This window comes from Spermophilus citellus, assembly GCF_964194105.1.
Source record: "Spermophilus citellus genome assembly, chromosome: 5".
Taxonomy (NCBI): Eukaryota; Metazoa; Chordata; class Mammalia; order Rodentia; family Sciuridae; genus Spermophilus; species Spermophilus citellus.
This window is the reverse complement of record NC_138186.1, coordinates 1460530-1480914: the sequence shown is the minus strand read 5'-3', so window position 1 is coordinate 1480914 and position 20385 is coordinate 1460530. Positions and strand designations below refer to the sequence as shown.

Here is a 20385-nt window from a genome sequence, read left to right as displayed (position 1 = left end):
GAGCCCCAGGCCATTAGAGGGGCCAAAAAGGCAAATGGAAGAGCCCATTTCCTCCACCTCCCTTCCCTGACACACTCTGGGGAGGAGCTTGAGGAGAAGCCAGGTTAGTGTGAGAGATGAGGAGGGCCAGGGAGGGACAGGAAAGCAGCCAGAGTCCAGAGGCACCAAGCAAGCCGCAGCTCTGGCCAGCAAGTGCTCACCGCCCTCTTTCTGCTGCAGATTGGAGAACAGCTCGGCCTCACGCTGGTGAGTGACCACTTGATTCCCAAAGTCTTAGGCTAAAGATTCCCTGGGGAAAGGTCTTAGTGACCTTTCTTCATCTTCCTGGCAGGGCCATGGATGGAGGCCTGGGATGCCCCAGGCAGCAGCACCTTCCCTTCCCGCAGCTGAGACTCTTTTCCCTTCTGAAAGCCCTCCCCACCCACTTTCTCTTTGGTTCTTTTACTCTCCTCCTCAGGATTTCCAACCCCATAAGCTTAAGTCTCAGGTGGGTGATGAGCACCTATCTTCCAGGAGACCTCAGAGCAGAGGCAGCTGCTTAATTGGGCCCCCACGGAGAGCCCCAGAAAGGAGGGTGAGGAAATGCATATCAGCTGTCTCTTTAAATACCCACCTCTTCTAGAACATCTATGGCCACAGCAGACACAGCAGCCTGGTGCTCTCCAGGGATTCTCCCACTTATTGATCCTAATAGTCTCAAAGGTAGTAGCCACTGTTATGCCATTTAAAATAGAGGAACTATTTTAAGAGAATGGATGAGTTGGAGCAAGAGAATTAAAGTCTTGCTCCAAGTCATCCACCAGGGGGTGGTGATGCTGAGACACAAGCCCCAGGGGTCAGGTTCCAGACACTGATCTCCAACAGGGACAAGTGTGGGGACCAAGCAGCTTGCCCGAGGTCTCCTAGCTGACCAGTGACTCCAGGGGTGCCAGCCTCTGTGCATGTTCCCTGGAAAACCTACACATGCACACTCCCATTTTCTTAGCTTGGTTTCTTTCCCAGCCACCAGCCCCCTAAGTTTGTCTCCCTGGATTATGCCATAGCCACTCAGAGCAAGCTAACTTCAAAAGTCTTGGATCATCAAATTCACAGCTTGAACTCTGGAGACTGATCCACACCCAGGTATATACAAGGCTACTCAAGAGGAAAGGGAACAATTTCAAAGGACTCCCTGAAGCAATGCAACGGAGAAGGAGATTTTGAGGGCTTTGAGACGGAAGAACAGACAGGATTTTGTAAATGTTCCCTTTGAATGAAATTTAGTTTCTTCTTTGTCACAAGACTGAGTTCAGAGAGGGCCGCCAAAGGCAGGGACTGTGACTGTACAGAGTTGGACTCTTCAGTATCCAGTACGGATGGTCCCAGCTTATGACAGTTCAGCTTGTGACTGTTTTAAGTTTGTGATGAGAAAGAGATGTGCATTCAGCTGAAACCACACTTGTAAGTGGGAAGTGGGGTCTTTTCTGGAGTTAGTGACTTCTGGAAGAGTCTCCTGGAGAGGCTGGGCGGGGCAGTGAGCCACAGCCAGCCTGCTCAGGTCATGAGGGAGACACCCACAGCCTACTGTGGTGCGGCTGGGGCAGCCGAGGGAGGCCTTGGACGCTCAGCACGGTGGTCCAGACCCAGTATGTGCACATACACTTTCAGCCTGTGAGGGGAGTTGGCTCCCACCAACAACCCAGACTCGCCAGATGGCCATGGCCACAGCTTACTTCTCTGCCTCTTCAGAGTCCAGGATGGGTCTGGTGCAAAGTGACACCTGTGCACCTGTGGCCTGCGGGGGTCTCCTCGGCACTCAGCCAGCAAGGACCAGGGAGGTGCAGAGGAGAGACCAGGGCTGGGCCTGGGATCTGGGAAACCTCAGCCAGCCCTGTGCCCCGGGGGAAGGAGCCAAGGCTGAGGAACAAGTCTTCAGAGACTGGCACTGTCGTGCCTGGCTCCGAGAGGATCAAAGATAACCTTTGTCTCTGCCATCTGGGGTCCTGGTCCAGTAGAGAAGAAAGATGAGGCAGTAGTGAGTGGCAGTGAGTGTTTTGTACCAAACGCTGCAGGGGGTGAGCCAGCATGGAGGGGGATGCCTGGACAGCTTCCCTTCTCCCAGGGGAAGCTGGGAGACCTGGAATATCTGCGTCTGAGCTCTCCCAGTGGCTCTTTGAGTCAGGGGACATTTGAGAGCCTTCTCACTGCAGCTGTTCTGAGCAGGAGGGAGGGAATCCACGGGTTAGGTCAGCTCTCTGCCCTCTTCCCCAGTCCTCCAGGGCCCTGAGATGCAGAGCCGCTAGCACCAGCTCCTCCCCTCTTCCCTCCGCAGCTGCTGTGACTTGCGACCCAGACACAGTCTACCCCGAGTGTGAATCAGAGTGAAGTTCCCGGGCGGCGCGCCCCTAGAACCCTGGGGGTTTCTGTGTGACCCTGGTGTGCTGGACCAGGAGCTCTTCTCTTCAGGGAGACAATACTGGGAAGTGGAGGTGGAGGACCGGACTTTCTGGGGGCTTGGAGTTTGTGAGGAAAGTTGTGGAAAGGCGTGGGGAATCCAAGAGTCACCTTAAGCGGATTCCGGGCCCTGTGACGGTGTGCCAGTAAGCATCGGGCCCTCTCCTGCCGTCCCATCCCCCCATCCCCCTGAACTGCCCCCCTACCCGGGTGGGGATCTTCCTGGACCACGAGTCTGGGAGTGTCTCCTTCTATAACGGGGCAGGTGGGTCCCACATTACACTTCCCCCAGGCCGCCTTCTCCAGCTCTCTGCAGCCCTACTTCAGCCTCCGGTTCTATCACCCATGCCCTCTGACCCTCTGTCACTGAGGCTCCGGGCACCTGGCCCCTCTCAGCTGACTCCCCCGACAGCTCTGCCCTGAGCTTCACAGGGCCCTGGGCAGCCCTGCTGGGACCTTCCTGCACACGCGCCCCTCCTCTCCTGTCCCCGGGAGTGGGGCTGAGAAACTGATGTGACTCCATTTTTTGAAAAATAAATGAATAACAGCAGCTTCTACCTCAAGGCTGTCCTAAGGAAGGGGGCGTGACCGTTGTCCTTGGGAAAAAACCCACAGAGCACTCCCAGGCACATACCCACCCTGCTGAGTTGTTTGTCTGCAAATAACAGGAGAGGTCTGCTGGACCAGGTGTCCCTGACTCAGTCAGGCTAGGTGGGCACCCATACCAACCCCCTAGCAACCACCAATCAGCATGAGACAGGGAGATACCTGGGATGCCAGATGACCCCCCAGTAGTTTATGGTGGTTGATAACATGTTGGGAAACCATGTAGTTCAGCATGTTCACCCCTCCTGGCCTAAACCAATCAGTTCAAAGGAACCCCCTCTTGTACTAACCAGTCACCCCTATCCAACTTGTTCCGCCAGTGAATGTGCTAATCAATGTTAAAAGTTGTTGTTTGATTTTCCCGTTTTGCTGTGTGATGTAGTGATGCATAGAGTATCCCCCCAAAACCTATAAAATCTCACTGAACAAAGGACCAGGACTCACTCCCTGGGACGGCTGCATCAGGAACGGTTGTGAGTCCAGGCTGGAGCTTGCAAAAAAGACTCTTGTGTGATTGCATCGGACTCGGCTCCTGGAGGTCTATTGGGGTCCCAGGAATCTGGCCTAATAGGGCCACTGGGTGAGCCATGTTGTTCCAGGGCTGAGTGGGGCTGAGGGCCAAGGAATGACGCTGTTGTCAGGAAGGCCCATCAGCCGCTGCCCTCCCATTCGGAAGCGAGACAGGGACACAGGGGAAGCCCATCCGGAGCTGCTGAGGAAGGCAGGGCTGGAGGGCCAGAAGAGACAGAAGGGCGGAAGCCCAGGCAGGGCCTGTTTCTAACAAGAGCCACGGGCAGTGGGCTCTGGGTGGGGCTGACTCTTTCTCAGTCTTTTCATACAAGCATTTTGACCCACAGAAAACCTAGGGAGAGACTAAATTAAGCTCACGGAGCAGAGTCACTCCTCCAGATGGGGGCTGGGCTACGCCTGCTGTCCATCCATCCCGCTCCCTCACTTCACCCCGAGAAGCTGGTACGTCCCCTGCCCAGCGATTTCAAGCATGAGCCATCATGTGTCACCCCAGATTTTTGAAGGGTTGTCTTCCAGTGTGCAAATTCCTCACTTTTCCTCTCATAGTCACTTCCTGCTTTAGAAAAATCGATGTCGACAACAGTTGAGAACACATTTCGTAACACTTTTTCTCCTGAAAAATTGGACCTTGCTCTATCTATATCATTCCATGATGTGCTTCTTTTACTTTAACACTGATATGACCAAGATGATTTTCTTTTTTGCTTCTTACCAATAATGCTGCTATTAAACATCCTTGAACCTAAATCATTGTACATTGTTCTAATCACTTCCACAGAATAAATTTCCAGATTTCATTTTTATTAGGATAATTCTTGACTGAGCAATTGTTGGACCAAAGGGACTTGAACTGTTGTTCAACGTATGTACAAACCCATCCATTTCCTACAGGCAACACTGTCTGTAGGATCCACATACTTTTGGTCTCTGTTAGGCTCCTCTTCCAAAGTCTGCGGTAGAAGCCCACATTGAGGTTTGAGTTCCTTCAGCATCTCGCTCCCCTCAAGGAAAAACCCCAAGCTCTCAACCCTGAGAAGGACCAAGTCTACATTGTGCTTAGCAGTTTTGACCACTTACTCTGTGTAAGGCACCGCTGTAAGAAAATCGCCAATATCACCTCATTTCATTCTCGTGACAGCAACCCAGAAAGTCAGGTACTACTGTTATCCCTGTTTGACAGCTAGGCACACTAAGGCATTGGGAGGTTAAGTAACTGGCCTAAGGTCACACAGCAACCTGGCTTCAGGCTGTGCTATGAACCACTCCATTGTCTCACCTCTCCTCACCAATCCTGAACTTCAGTGCCCGAGGTCTATTACATGGTAGATGCTTAAATGATTGAACCAACGAAGATTTCTGCTGCCTCATTTCACATCCACTTATCTCCTAGCACCTTATCCCCAGGGCCCTGTGTAAACTACTGGGTAAGAAGTGGACTCAGAGTCATTTCTCTGAAGCAGTAAGGTTCAGAGATATGAGCTTTGGTGCCCAGAGTGTGTATCTGACCTCAGAATGCAGGCTGCTTCTGTGTCAAAGTAACTTGAATGCTCCAGGCAGGAGAGGGTTGTGTCACTCCTACTGATACGCCTTCAAGCAGGAAGGTCCTGATAGACTGTGAATTTTTAAATAAATAAATAAGGATTGATGGACGGATGGCGATGATTGAGGGGGATGAATTACAATAACATAAGCCAGTTCAGTAAAACGTTGATTGTAAACGTAGGTAGAAGCTCTATGGTATTCACTGAAAATTCTTTGTACTTTGCTATATGTATGATACACTTTTGCAGGGGAAAATCTGGGGAGGGAAGAATTGTGTTTTTCTGCTGATAACAAAGACAGGAACTACTAGTGACTTACACAAAACGGGCTCATTTTCTTTTCATGTAAAATGAATTCAAAGAGTTGCAGTCCAGGGCTGCTCCGGCAGCTCAGAGATGCCCCAGCCTGCTTCTATCTTCATTCTGTGGTCTCAGCGTGTGGCTTCCATCCTTAAGTTTTCCTCATGGTTGCAAGATGGATGCTGCACCACTAGCATTAAAGTCCATATTCCAGGCTGAGGGAAGAAGAAAGGGAAAAGGCAGTAAGGAGAGTATAAAGATCTCCCAGCTGTTCCAGCCTTTCTTTCCTAAAAGACTCTCTGGTTGAAGCGCAACCTGACTATTTCCACCTACACACCACTGGCTCCATACTCTGTTGGTATCCCCTGTCTGCAAGAGGATAGGACATACTGCAGTAACCAAGAAAATTGAGTCTAAGAAAAAAGGATGGAAGGGGTATTGCACAAGCAGCCTGTCATCTCAGCCCCGGAATCCAAATTCAAACTGCTGTGATGAGCACATTCCTTCAGCCCAGGGCAGATCTGATGGCTGAGGACTTGGATCACTGTCTTGCAACCCAAAGGAAGTGTCTAGAGAGGCCCTAGGTAGGACCTGCCTGCTCCACAATATTTTCAGGGGCCTGTCTAGAGCCTAACCTCAGCCAATAAGCAATGTGCTGCTGGAGTGGGAAACAAATGCACATGAAAATTCAGGTTGGCACGAACGGGGACCTGCCGCTCAGAAGCACCCAGATAAGGATTTCCTGAAAATGTAAAGCTCGGCCAGAGGTCACCAGGTCACCGGCGGCACGTCTCTAGGAGCCGGCAAACTGCATTTCCTAGTGACAGCGCCTAGCTGTGGATGGGTAAAAGGAGTCTGGCTTTCCCTGCATTCAGACTCTCTGGGGCTCTGCAGTTAAGGACCATCTCCTCCAGGCACCCTCTGTAAGCCAGCGGAGGTGAACTAGCACAGCAAGGTGATATTCATTTCTCTCTCTTTACACACTGACAAATCTAGGTTCCCACTCGGTCCTGCTGATATGTTGCTACGATATAAAAGACATCCCGGTGGATATGGAGGGATGGAACACTAATCCCACGCAGGACGGTCCGAGATTCAACTAGGCGCACGGATGTAACAGAGCAAACCACATGTGGGAGTCCCGCTGGGGTGTTCCTTCGCAGGGAGCAGCCTGGAGAGTTTCGGTTTGAATTCCAACCTCCGACAGAGGCCGCCGCCCAGCAACAGATGACAAACACCGCCGCAGAGCCAACCAAAACCTCGTCCTCCTGGGGCGCAGACACCCCGGCTTCTTCCTCTTTGCTTTCTTCCAGACCCGAGGCCTAACGCCTGCGGAAAGGACGGCGCATTGCGGATTCTGGAGGCTGTAATTTTCAGACCGAGAGCCAAGAGGTAGGTGGGGGCGGTGGAGGAGAGCCAGGACGGAGCGGGGGGCTGAAATGCTGGAGGCCTAAAGAGGAGCCCACAGAGACAGGACCCAGCAGCTGCGCTGCCAGAGGCGGTGTTGGCCCAGGACCTGCGGAGGCCAGGGCTGGGAGAGGGCAGGGGGCGATTGCATGAGGAGACTCAGGCTGCACCTTCTTAAGAAGGTGTGAGAGTCTGGGCGCTGCAGGGCACGCTTAATCCCAGGAGGCCGGGAGTCTGAGACAGGAGCATCTCAGGTTCAAAGCCAGCCTCAGAAATTTAACGAGGCCCTCAAGGCCTCAAATCAGATGTGTCACCTTAGGTGAGAGTCTTTAGAATCTCTTAGATAAAGAGGTATGCCTCGAAGATTTATTTATAAAGGTGTTCACTATAGAACTGATCATAGTATAAAAAGTTGTAATCAACATCCAGACAGGACTGGGAAGTGGATCAACAATTCATGATGCAACCGTCGAAGAGATTTGCATTCAGGCATTACGAATTATGTTTTTGATGAAGAGTTTTACTTATGGTTTTAACATTAGATTCATACATTACACCTTATTTGGTATCTACTGTGAGTAGTGTCTATTTTTCTTTTCATTCTTAATTTCTCCAAAACCTAAAGTGTATTTTGCGATGGGCTGCAAGCTATTGCATTGTATAACCGTGCCATTGTTTACTTAGCCCTTAATTTATTTGCAATACTTTAAATATTTTTAAAATTTGTTTTAATTAGTTATACATACATAAAATGCACTTTTAAAAAATATTTTTAGTTATAAATGGACACAATACCTTTATTTGTTTATCTTTTATGTGGTGCTGAGGATCAAATCCAGTGCCTCACATGTGCTGGGCAAGCGCTCTACCACTGAGCCACAGCCCCAGCCCCCATAGAATGCACTTTGATAAGTCATACATAATTAATTTTTTGTGATATTTAAATTGTATCCACATTTTGCTATTGTAGATATATTTTACTGTTTGACTGCCTTAAACATAAATACAGGGTGCAGTGGTGCACACCTGTAAGGAGGATTGTGAGTTCAAAACCAGCCTCAGCAAAAGCAAGGCACTAAGCAACTCAATGAGACCCTGTCTATAAATAAAAAATACAACATAGGGCTGGGGATGTGGCTCAGTGGTTGAGTGCCCCTGATCAGCTTCAATATCTGGTATTTAAAAAAAAAAAAAAAACATAAGTTTCTGTTTAATACCTAATCTTTTCTTTAAGAGTAATTTTTGTAAGTGAAATTTTGGCATCAAAGTATACAACATTTTGATGTCCTTGCTCTATATGGCCAATATGCTGCCCAAAATATTTATGTTCCCACTAACAAAGTACATGGTTACATGGTTACCATTAGAAATTATTTTCAAAATTGATTATAATAAAAAACAAACAAACAAACAATAAATGTTCTTACAAAAATGAAAGAAAGAAAACTCTGAGGACTGCAGAGAATCTTTAGCTCAGGGACTAAAAAAAAAAAAAAAAATATCCTAACCTCTCTTGCAACACAGAGTTGTTTTGAGGAACAGAAGATGTGTGGAATGCTTGTGTTTTATCTGAGGGTGCATTGGTCTTTTTCATGAGTATAACAAAATAGCTGAGCCAGGATACTTTGTAAAGAAAAGTTTATCTAGCTCACAGCCCTGAAGGTTCTGATGAGGCTTTCTTGCTGGAAGACTCCCAAGGTGGTGCAGGGCATCACATGGCAAGAGTGGCACCTTCTCTCTCCCTCTTCTTAAAGCCAACTGGATTCCATCATGGGGGCTCCACCCTGATGACATCATCTAATCCTAATCATTCCCCGAAGGCTCCACCTTCTAAACACTGTAATCAGACTAAATGTCCATAGCTTACTTCCTCACAATGGAAATGAACTTTCAACATACGAACCCTGGAGGGGAGGGTACACTCAAACCTCGTCCAAATCTCAGCAGATGGAGCCTTCAGGCCTGGTGGGGAGAGGAGGGCCTGCAGAGATATCAGGGATGTGCTGCCCCCCACACTTGTCTATCTCTTTTTTGGTCCCTGACAGTGGACATAGTGGGCTTGGCACATACTGGGTGCCTGGCACATATTTGTGAAATGACTGGATGAAAGCACGTCGAGCCCTGCTCCTGTGCCTAGCTCTCCTGATCAGTGGATAGGGATTATAGGCAGTGGTCCAGCCCTTGAAGGACTCCAGAGCCTCCCCAGGGTTAGGTCTTCTGAGCTGAAATTTGACCTTGGTGCTGGCCATGGGTTGGGTTCTAGGGCATGTGCTGCAAGCTGGGCACAGCCTCAAGCCATTTTTCCAGGACTCCCTGCTGTCTCAGCTCCAGGAGAGAGGGGAGACGGAGGGTGCTAGACCTATGTCCTCATTCCTATGTGGTGTGATCAAAGTAGAACTGAGTGGCTCTCTGGGGCTCTTCATAGGGCAGCTGGGAGAGCAAGCAGAATCAAGGCCTATTCAGTGGCAAACCCACAGTAGGCACCAGTGGAAGCAGGGAGGCTGGCGAGGAGGGCTTGCCTTAATCAGAGCATGACATGGAGGTGGGCCTGACTGTAGCAGGGGAAGCCATGAGATTCTGCATGTTTTCCTGATGGGTAACGTGTACATTTAACATATACACGCTGGTGATTTTCTAAGTTGGAACTGAAAGGTTAAGAGACTCCAGGGCAGGCACTTTTAGCAGAGGAGGAAATTAGGTCTCAAGGCTGGAGTTAGCTCTGGGTAAGTGCAGGTTCAACAAGAATCCTGTATCTTCTCCAGGCCATGGTTTCTGCCCTTGCATCTGCCGTCTCTTGACATGCAGCCCAGATGGATACATGGCGTTCCCCAGCCCTCCCCGTGCTCTGCCTCACCTGCCTTGTCTTGGTCCAGTGGCCCACTCCTTGGGCAGGTAAGGAATGACAGATGCTCTCTCTGTGTGTCTGAAGCTAACAGTTGCCCATTAATGCCACTTAGAACTTCTGACTCCTTCTCAGACCTGGAAGTTCCATCCCATATTGAAGATTCACAGCTATTAAGAGACAACCGCCTCAGTGAGGGCTGTCCCGCTGCTAGACCTTCACCCCTGCCTTCCCTGCCTGAGCAGCGCTGGTGCTGCGGTGGCCCCACTCTGACACCCTCTGATGGAGTTTCCTTCTTTTGCTGACCAGCTCAGTTTGCTGTGATAGGACCCTCTGGGCCCATCGTGGCTGTGGTGGGTGAAGATGCTGATCTGCCCTGTCACCTGTCCCCAGCGATGAGCGCAGAGACCATGGAGCTGAGGTGGGTGAGGTCCAGCCTGAGGCAGGTGGTGTTCGTGTACGCAGACGGAAAGCAAGTGCAAGACAGACAGATAGCCGAGTACCGAGGCAGAACCTCCATTCTGAGAGACGGCCTCGCTGCAGGGAAGGCTGCGCTCCGAATACACAGAGTCAGAGCCTCTGACAATGGAAAGTACCTGTGCTATTTCCAGGATGGCGACTTCTATGAGAAAGCCATAGTGGAGCTGAAGGTGGCAGGTGAGCTTCCAAGTCTTGTGCTGGGGTTGCTCCTCCGGGGCCTGGGGACAGAGGCAGTGTCCCTGCTCAAGTCGGCCAGGGCTCCTGCCCCAAGTCAGCCAGGGATCCTGCCCCAAGTCAGCCAGGGATCCTGCCCCAAGTCAGCCAGGGATCCTGCCCCAAGTCAGCCAGGGATCCTGCCCCAAGTCAGCCAGGGATCCTGCCCAAGTCAGCCAGGGCTCCTGCCCCAAGTCAGCCAGGGCTCCTGCCCCAAGTCAGCCAGGGATCCTGCCCCAAGTCAGCCAGGGATCCTGCCCCAAGTCAGCCAGGGATCCTGCCCCAAGTCAGCCAGGGATCCTGCCCAAGTCAGCCAGGTCTCCTGCCCCAAGTCAGCCAGGGATCCTGCCCTAAGTCAGCCAGGGATCCTGCCCTAAGTCAGCCAGAGATCCTGGCCAAGTCAGCCAGGGATCCTGCCCAAGTCAGCCAGGGATCCTGCCCAAGTCAGCCAGGGATCCTGCCCCAAGTCAGCCAGGGATCCTGCCCCAAGTCAGCCAGGGATCCTGCCCCAAGTCAGCCAGGGATCCTGCCCCAAGTCAGCCAGGGATCCTGCCCCAAGTCAGCCAGGGATCCTGCCCCAAGTCAGCCAGGGATCCTGCCCCAAGTCAGCCAGGGATCCTGCCCCAAGTCAGCCAGGGATCCTGCCCCAAGTCAGCCAGGCAGGGATCCTGCCCCAAGTCAGCCAGGCAGGGATCCTGCCCCAAGTCAGCCAGGCAGGGATCCTGCCCCAAGTCAGCCAGGCAGGGATCCTGCCCCAAGTCAGCCAGGCAGGGATCCTGCCCCAAGTCAGCCAGGCAGGGATCCTGCCCCAAGTCAGCCAGGCAGGGATCCTGCCCCAAGTCAGCCAGGCAGGGATCCTGCCCAAGCCAGCCAGGGATCCTGCCCAAGCCAGCCAGGGATCCTGCCCAAGTCAGCCAGGGATCCTGCCCAAGTCAGCCAGGGCTCCTGCCCCAAGTCAGCCAGGGCTCCTGTCCAAGTCAGCCAGGGCTCCTGCCCCAAGTCAGCCAGGGCTCCTGCCCCAAGTCAGCCAGGGCTCCTGCCCCAAGTCAGCCAGGGGATCCTGCCCAAGTCAGCCAGGGCTCCTGCCCAAGTCAGCCAGGGCTCCTGCCCCAAGTCAGCCAGGGCTCCTGCCCCAAGTCAGCCAGGGCTCCTGCCCCAAGTCAGCCAGGGCTCCTGCCCCAAGTCAGCCAGGGCTCCTGCCCAAGTCAGCCAGGGATCCTGCCCAAGTCAGCCAGGGCTCCTGGCCCAAATCAGCCAGGGCTCCTGCCCCAAGTCAGCCAGGGCTCCTGCCCCAAGTCAGCCAGGGCTCCTGCCCAAGTCAGCCAGGGCTCCTGCCCCAAGTCAGCCAGGGATCCTGCCCCAAGTCAGCCAGGTCTCCTGCTCAAGTCAGCCAGGGATTCTGCCCAAGTCAGCCAGGGATCCTGCCCCAAATCAGCCAGGGCTCCTGCCCCAAATCATCCAGGGATCCTGCCCCAAGTCAGCCAGGGATCCTGCCCAAGTCAGCCAGAAAGTGCTCTGCTGCATCCAGCCCATCCTCCCAAGGCCCCAAGAAGACCAGGTTTCCTTGCAGAAAGGTTTCCTCCTGTGCCACAGAGCTCCCTCCTGCTTGCCACCAGGGTTCTAACTAGTGACATGGTGTCACCAGGGGGCAAAATTGCAACGTATGCAGTCGAGGGGAGAAATAAAGAATGTCCACGTGCTTCTGCCCCTTTCAATGCTTTATTCACTCAAATTACTCAATACAGTTTCACTCTATAGGTTCTTAATCAAGAAAATGACAATCCTTAATGCTGGGCACTGCCATAGACATGATTACTTCACGGCAAACAATTCTAGATTAATTCTAAGCACTGCAAAACACACTTAATCATGACAGTCTAATGACAGACATTCCCTCTTCATGCAAAGTTCACAAGTCTTAAGCCTTAGGCTTTACGTCCAGCAGGTGCACACTCACTCAGACCGCGGAGACCAGGTCCAGAACCAAGGCAGGCTTTTCCTGGTGTGGAGTGGACGAACAGTTGAGGAGAGGGTCGTAGGGAGAAGCTGGGGCTCTCACCAGGGTCCAGACGAGGGGGTAGAGTTTGAGAGCAGTGAGGATCACACAGAGGATCAGGAAGGATGACAAGTGATGGGATGTCAGGCCCTCATCAGGCTCTCCTGCTCGAGTGCATCCTTGTTTCGGCTGCTGAATCCTGTTCATCAGCTCTATTATTTATACTAAATTTGGGGGGTTTTGACCCCCTTTTCAATCCTTATCAGCTACCACCAGATTTCTCAGTGACATCATTTACCCTGGGGACAGAAACATCTGGTTTGATGGTCTCCACCCTGATCTTCTCCCTTTTCCCTCTATCAGCCTGCCAGGGGCTTCACTCTGTTTATCAGGGTGAGGGGAAGTGACTTGTTTGAGGCCACACTGGAGGGCTCTGTGGGTGTGCCTGGTGAGACTGCAGGTTTCAAACTGGAGTTTTTAAAATGGAGTTGCTTAGGCTCAGGCCTAATGCCATCCTCACACATGGGGACAGGGACAGGAAGGGCAAGAAATCCTCTCTTCCATGGCTGGTACAGTTGTTTGGATTAACCGTGTACTGCATGGCACTGCGGCCCCTCCAAGTCAGACTACCATGGGCCCTGGGAAGCTCACTTGTCACTATTCTCAGCCAGTGACTCCCCACCCCCACCCCTGGAATACACCTGCAGTCAAACCATCGGTGTGTATCCTTTGTTTCAGCTAAGAATACACATCACGGGGAACTGTGGGGTGCCTGGGTAAGAGGGTGCTAGGGAAAACTTAGTATGGAATTTGAGCTTGTATCCAGGGCCTGGGGCAGGGTTTACACACTCGGGCCTTTGCTCTGGATGGAATGCTGTCAGGAAAATGGAAAGAAGGCTAATTTTCTGGTGGGAATCTTAATACATCTTCTCTGGACAGAAAGGACCAAGGTGGGAGTGGAGCTGACTTGTGCAGGTAGGGAGTGATCCATACCATCACCCTCCCATCTGCAGGAGTCTCCACTGCAGACTGAGGTGTCTGGTTGTTAGGGTTGGGACAATGTTCATGCTTTTATGTCCAGACACAGTTGTGGTGTGCTTTTGTTCTTGTTAGTGTTCTGTGAAATTGCCCCTGTTCAAAGAATGCCTCGCCTGGACTTCAGGTTCCTGGGTCAAGGCCACTTTTCTCTTCCACAGAACAGTCCCTGGCCCTGTGGCTTCTGGTGGGGTGTGGAAAATGGGGAGCTGAAGCAAGGGGGGAGAGAGGAGAGGTCTATTCCTGGGCCTCCTCCCTGGGAGTCGCCTCAGTGGGTTGCTTTCCCTTGCCAAAGCCCCTCCCCTCTCAAGAAGCCCCTCAGTGCATGACTGTCTTCCCTTAGGTCTCAAGAAAGCCCCCTGTGCTCCTGCCTCTGGGGAACAGTCCCACAGTTACTGGCCTGGGCACTGCACTAGTCCCTGTAGTCTTCCCCTCAGGGACCTGCTTTTGTGATCTGCTCCTGAAAGGAGCTCTCCTTGCCTCGTTATCTGATGCGAAAGATTCCTGCTGACACCCTCCCAGCTGCAAGAGGCTCCAAGAGTTTATTCGGGCTTCTCTCTCCACAGCACTGGGTTCTGATCTTCACATTGAAATGAAGGGTCATAAGGATGGAGGGATCCATCTGGAGTGCACATCCACGGGCTGGTTCCCCCAGCCCCAAGTAGAGTGGAGAGACGCCTCGGGGAAGCGCATCCCAGCTGCCGCAGCACCTGCAGATGCAGATGGAGCAGGCCTATACACAGTGGCAGCCTCAGTGATCCTGAGGGGTGGCTCTGGGCCCGGGGTATCCTGTACCATCAGAAATTCCCTCCTCGGCCAGGAGAAGTCAGCCAAGATTTCCATCGCAGGTCAGTACATGGCTTAGCCCCAGGATTCAAACTGCACTGTGGCTGCTGAGAGACGGAGATTGCCTGAGTCTCTCCTGTGAGATCTCTGCTGTTGACTTGGGTCTTTGTAGTGAACTCAATGTCCAGAGCAGGGACCCAGAGCCTTCTCCTTGCTAGGTGGGAGCTTCTCTCTCCCAGAAAGCTGTTGATGCCATCTGCATTGACTGACCATCCCCTGCCTCTCAGAAACAGTGACAAGGCAATGGGAATAGGGGGTGACAAAGATAAGATCCTTAAGCAGAGTCAAACGACAAAATAGAAATGTCATATACGATATAACTTATCACATCATAAAGGAAAATCTAACTTAAAATAGAGGGAGATTCATGACAACCTAGTAGAAAAATTACCAAAAGACATGAACCATCAGTTATCGGGAAAGGAAATAGCACTCAAAAAGACCCATAATCTCATTCACTAGGACAAACAGATTGAAACTTTTTCCACTTATGAAAGTGGCCAAAAAAGAAAAGAAAATGGAGGTGGCAGGAATGAGGGAAGGAGGTGGCTCTCTGTTGGCTGTATATTTGATGTGGTTGAAGTATGTACATCAGCACTGCCTCCAACTGGGGCTTCCTAGTGATATCTATCCAACTAAGCATTTATTGATCACAAATTCCTCTTCTGGGAGGTTACCTTACAGATCAGTTTGCCGACCGAGACGGCATGTCCTAGGTTATTTCTTAAGAGCATTGCGACTGCACACGGTTAGAAACAGCGCCGACTGTCGCTGGTGGGCGACATCCACGCGAGGGGCAGCGCCCCACTGCGAAGGAAGAGACGTTCCCGGTGCCAACCCGGGGAGCTCCGAGCTCACCTTGGCGCAGACGGCAGAGGTAGTATATGCAGGTGTAGAGAGCCCTACTTTCAGTGTGGAGGAGAAACAGCGTCCACGTGCACTTGCATTGCTACCATCTGACAACTGCTCGCTGCCCTCGCTCGCAGGCCCCTTCTTCTCCAGCGCGCGGCCCTGGACCTCCGCCCTGGGGGCGACCCTGCCCATCCTGCTGCTGCTGCTCGCAGGGGCCGGCTTCTTCTTGTGGCGACAGCAGAAAGTAAACAAGGCTCTGTCCTCCGAGAAAGAGCAGGAGCGGGTGCAGAAAGAGAAGGCCCAGGAGGAAACCGAGCAGGAGCGGAGCGCGAGAGGTGGGCGGCCGAGGGAGTGGACGCCCCTGCCTGGCCCCGGGCTGCACCGCGGGGACCTCGTCCCCTTCCGCCCCAGCGCCGGGTCGCTGCGCTGTACGTTTGCTTTCCGGAAAAAAAAGAAAAGAAAATCCTCACCCCTAATGTTATCTCTCTGCTCATTTTCCAGAGAAGCTGCAGTATGAACTCAGTAAGTTCCGACCCCGAGATCCAGGCCCGTCTCCCCATGCCCGCCTGCCTCACGCCCTCCGGTGACCCCCTGTCTTTCCATTGCAGAGTGGAGAAGGATCCAGTACCTGGCTCGTGAGTGGCTCTGACGGTTTCTGTGAATTCGAATCTTAGACTGGTCCCCTGCTAGGACACTTTCCAGCGTTTAACTCCTGCCCAGGGGTCAGGGTGGTTCTTTATGCAGCTCTGGTGAGGGACGGAAGGGGCAGCCAGGACACACACACACACACACACACACACACACACACACACACCTGCCTGCTCCCCCCCCTCTCTCACACACACACACACACCTGCCTGCTCCCCCACCCCTCTCTCTCTCTCTCACACACACACACACACACACCTGCCTGCTCCCCCCCCTCTCTCTCTCACACACACACACACACACCTGCCTGCTCCCCCACCCCTCTCTCTCTCTCTCACACACACACACACCCCTGCCCCCCTGCCTGCTCCCCCCACCCCTCTCTCTCTCTCTCTCTCTCTCTCTCTCTCTCTCTCACACACACACACACACACACACACACACACCTGCCTGCTCCCCCACCTCTCTCTCTCTCTCTCTCTCTCTCTCTCTCTCTCACACACACACACACACACACACACACACACACACACACACGGGAATGAAGAGTATGAGCTGCCTTCTCGGTGCCAGGAAGCTCACCAGTTGATGGACACAAACTATAGGCTGCTCAGAAGAAAAGAATGAAAGATCCTGAGAAATAAGAAAATCAGGGAAAAGAAGCAGGGAAAGTGCCTTGCGTGGACAAGAGCAGCTACAGTGGCCCAGTTCTTACAGGTTTATTCTGTTTTCAAAAATTAGTCCCTGCGGGCTGAGGTTGGGGCTCAGTGGTAGAGTGCTCACCTAGCAGGTGTGAGGCACTGGGTTCCATCCTCAGCACCACATAAAAATAAATAAATAAATAAAGATATTGTATCCACCTAAAAAAAAAACTAAAAAATAAATTTAAAAAACAATTAGTCCCTAAGGGCTGGTGGGGATCCAGCTTAGGGGTAGGGCAAATGCCAGGCCCGGGGTTCAGTCACCAGCCCTGCAAACAAAAAACAAAACAGAAATTGTATTAAGTTTTAAAAATTCTTTTCAGAAGAAGGCAGAAAACAATACAGATCAAGGTAAGTGAATTGGGCACACAGATCCACACATATCTAGACATGGTGACGCCTCCACTAAAGTACATGTGTACAAAGTGGACAGACTGGACATGTCAGGAAAGGTCCGCACAGTGCCTGTGTCACCAGATGGAACCCCCAGATTACTGACAGCCCGCCGTGCAGTTGAGTGCTGCTTGCTTGCAAACCTTAGAGCCTAGATGCTGGGAATCACATGCCTGGGCCAACAGTCCTGTCATCACATGCTTCCAGAGGTCCAGGGGTGTGCTCTACACCTGCTAGATCTGGTCTGAACCCACGTGGACACTCCAGATTAAACTCATTATAAACCATGATAAAAACTCACTCACCTCTGCCATGACAGACCCAACCATTCCCAAATGAGAGGAAAGCAGTGGCACCCTGATTCCTGGAAGTCTCCTCTCTCCTGGAGCACTCTGGTGACAGCCTGAACCCTCACCACGCAGTCCCAGTAATGCCCTTACAGTACTGCTCCCCTTCTCCACTCATGGGCCATGGATAAAATGTCCTGCCATGCTCAGAACTCTTTGGGCACAGAGAGTTTAAGGGCTGTCCATAGTGTGGGGGTTCCGTTTCATGACACAGGCACAGTGAGAACCTTTCCTGATGTGGTCCAGTCCACCCACTTTGTATGTATGTACTCCTGTACCCAAGTGGAGGTGTCACCATGTCTAGATGTGTGGATAGTGTGCAAGATTCCAAAGTTCAGCCACGCAGAGCTCAGGAGACATCTCCACTTTTCTTCCTTTGCAGGTGGGGCAAAGTCTTCGACCTATGCTGGTGAGTGACCCTAAAACTACATTCTGGGGTGGGTGCCCTGAGCATGTAAGATTTTATTCTGCTGTTACCACTGATGTTCCCTGTGGTTATAACTGGATCTAACCCAAAGGCTCATCTTTGGTGGGAGTACGACCTTTGCTTTCAGAGCCTGTGAGAACCCTTACCTGCTGGCATACATGCCAGCCCTTGGCAGAGCTTGGGAATGGAAAAAGTGCTACCTCTGAGCCATCAGAGCTGTAGATGAGAGAAGGTGGACATTGGAGAGACTCTGAAGAAAGGGAGAGAGGAAAGATTTGATGAGGACAGTTAATAGGAATATTGAACTTTTTCCTTATCTGTATCTCCATTTTTTCCCCCAGATTGGAAGGCAGCTCTCTTCCAAGCTGGTAAGTAAGTTACTGTATTTTTCCTAGGACAACAACCTAAGGGACTATATTCCCTTTTTCTTTTCTAACTCTTGATATTTGAGGAAGTAAATTCCACTTTAGTAGGAGAGTCTTGGGTGGGCAACTTCAGTTCCCATCTGACCTTCATTTTGCTGGACCCAAGACCCCTGGGGCTTTTCCTCATGATGTTAGCTAGAGTGACATTGAGGGCAGACAAGGGATGGTGGATTGTAGACTCAGACCTCCTCAAGGCCCAGATCTTGAACGCTGAGGCTCTGAGGACCAGGAAAAATGGCTGACCCCACAGACACACCCTTCAACTCTCTGCAGTGGACGTGGTCCTGGATCCTGACACAGCAAACCCCATCCTCCTTGTTTCTGAGGACAAGAAGAGTCTGCAGCGGGCCAAGGAGCGACAGGACCTGCCAAACAACCCTGAGAGATTTGATTGGCATTACTGTGTGCTTGGCTGTGAGAACTTCACATCGGGGAGACACTACTGGGAGGTGGAAGTGGGGGACAGGAAAGAGTGGCATGTCGGGGTGTGTGGGGAAAAGGTTGAGAAGAAATGTTGGGTTAAAATGACACCTGAGAATGGGTTCTGGACCATGGGGTTGTCTGATGAGCATGACTATCGGGCTCTCACTGAACCCAGGACCAAGCTGACCCTCTGTGAGCCCCCCAGCAGGGTGGGGGTTTTCCTGGACTATGAGATGGGGGAGGTGTCATTCTATAATGCAGTGGATGGATCTCACATCTACACCTTCCCTCAGTCCACCTTCTCTGGGCCTCTGTGGCCTGTTTTTAGAATTTTGACTTTGGAGCCTACTGCCCTGACCATTTGCCCTGTGCTGAAAGGAACGGAGAAGCCCCTTGTTTCTGACCGGGCACCTGACCTTCCCCCAGAGCCCCCAGTGACCTCATGCTTAGCAAACGGGAGGGAGGAGCCCCAGGCTGAGGGCAGGGCCCCTCTTCTCCCCCATAGCAATCCACTGCAGCTGTAAAGCTACCTGCACGTGCTGCGCCAAGCACTTTACTGACCTCTGTTCAGCTGTTCTGTGAGACAGTTCCTCTAGTTCATTGCCACTTTACTGACCCTCTTGTATCGATCAGGCAAATTTTATGTAGAAAAGAGAATAGATTTTCCAAAGATACCATGGCTCGTGAACAAAGAGCTGGAATTTGGACAATAACTGCTATGGAGAACTTGAGACGGATCCCCTGCTCTGAGATAGCTGCCTTAGGCGGATCTCACTCACTTAATTTTCAAACAACCCTGTGAAATATTCTCAATTTGAAGTTGAGGCAAGGCAAAGTTAAGTCACAGATAATTCAAGCAGTAAGTTGTGCAATAAGAGGTGCTCAGCTTCTGTCCCCTACCACCCACCTGTTCCTCCCTTCCAGCCAGATTATCCCCATGGGAAGGGCCCAGGTGCAACCCTGAGGTCCTTCTCCATGGAAATCCCAGATCAGGATCATTGACCATGGTGTGGAGGCCACACACTGCTTTGTTTCTCCCCAGCACTTTTTGGGTGGCTCTGCTAGGTGATTTGGCCCTGAGAATAAATTCATAGTACAAGCTGGATCACACAAGGCTGAGAGACACACCCTTAATAACGAGGCATAGATGGCCCACGCTGAAATGCTATGCATGATCACGGAGCCAAAGAGCTGGAATTTGAACAATAACTGTTATGGAGAGTTAACTGTTATGGAGAACTAAACTCCCTACACTAGAGGTCTCTGGGAACCACAGCTAAGAGATTGTCCACAAAACAAAAATTAGGGTAGGAGAAGCCAGAAGAGTTTCAAGGGTTTTTCTCTGAACTGTAGAGTCCATCTCCAGGAAAGGGGCCACGCATCCTGGCTCCCTGGGGGACCAACATTCTTCTAACCGGTGAGCGCCAAAGAGGAGCTGCTCTGAGCGTCACTGCTACCGCTCACCACTGTCCCCTCTGCCTGGCTTGTGGTCCTAGGGTTCGAGTTGTTCAATAAATTCATCAGTATGCTCATCTGTCTGCATTCTGGCAGGTCTCACCATCTGGTCCACACACCCCACCTACTCTCCGGCTCCTCAGCTGCTTCACATGCACACAACCTTGTTGTCTTGGTTTTCTCTTGCTGCCAAAATTCATTACCACAAGCTGGGAGACCTAACACAACTTCATCACCTCACAGTTCTGCAGTCAGAGGACATTACTGGGGGTGGATGTCATGTAGTGTATATTTATTTGGGAATGGATTAGAAATCACGAGTGCAGAAATAAAGTTTGACAGAAAGGAGAAAGCCAATTAAGTGAGAAACAATTTGAAGGATTCCTTAAAAAGTCAGTTACTATATGCTCAACTGAACTCAGTTTCCCTGGGACTTTCTAAGAAACCATGTGAAATTGTGGGGTAGACCTCAGAATCTTTCTAA

The 20385-nt window shown here is 51.5% G+C and overlaps 1 protein-coding gene across 4 annotated transcripts; it reads left to right on the top strand.

Annotated features, from left to right (window-relative positions):
• Nucleotides 1-195: 195 nt before the first annotated feature.
• On the top strand, nucleotides 196-19980 carry BTN3A3 (butyrophilin subfamily 3 member A3). 4 transcript variants are annotated; one of them, XM_081293663.1, is made up of 11 exons: nucleotides 196-246; nucleotides 6725-6803; nucleotides 9581-9710; nucleotides 9970-10317; nucleotides 13951-14232; nucleotides 15217-15417; nucleotides 15584-15604; nucleotides 15691-15717; nucleotides 17554-17580; nucleotides 17940-17966; nucleotides 18297-19980. In XM_081293663.1, the coding sequence occupies exons 3-11, from the start codon at nucleotides 9629-9631 to the stop codon at nucleotides 18968-18970; spliced, it is 1689 nt and encodes a 562-aa protein (XP_081149789.1). In that variant the 5' UTR covers nucleotides 196-246; nucleotides 6725-6803; nucleotides 9581-9628; the 3' UTR covers nucleotides 18971-19980. The 4 variants fall into 4 exon arrangements, with proteins under 4 accessions (XP_081149789.1, XP_081149790.1, XP_081149791.1 ...); XM_081293664.1 differs by lacking the exon at nucleotides 196-246 and having other exon boundaries at nucleotides 6646-6803; nucleotides 10054-10317; XM_081293665.1 differs by lacking the exons at nucleotides 196-246; nucleotides 15217-15417 and having other exon boundaries at nucleotides 6646-6803.
• Nucleotides 19981-20385: the final 405 nt, after the last annotated feature.

Bases quoted from the DNA above. Each gene is read 5' to 3' on its own strand.
- BTN3A3 (XM_081293663.1), top strand. From the start codon at position 9,629: ATGGATACATGGCGTTCCCCAGCCCTCCCCGTGCTCTGCCTCACCTGC. The intron at 15,718-17,553 runs GTGAGTGGCTCT...CTTCCTTTGCAG, and splicing joins AAGGATCCAGTACCTGGCTC to GTGGGGCAAAGTCTTCGACC. The intron at 17,581-17,939 runs GTGAGTGACCCT...TTTTTCCCCCAG, and splicing joins AAAGTCTTCGACCTATGCTG to ATTGGAAGGCAGCTCTCTTC.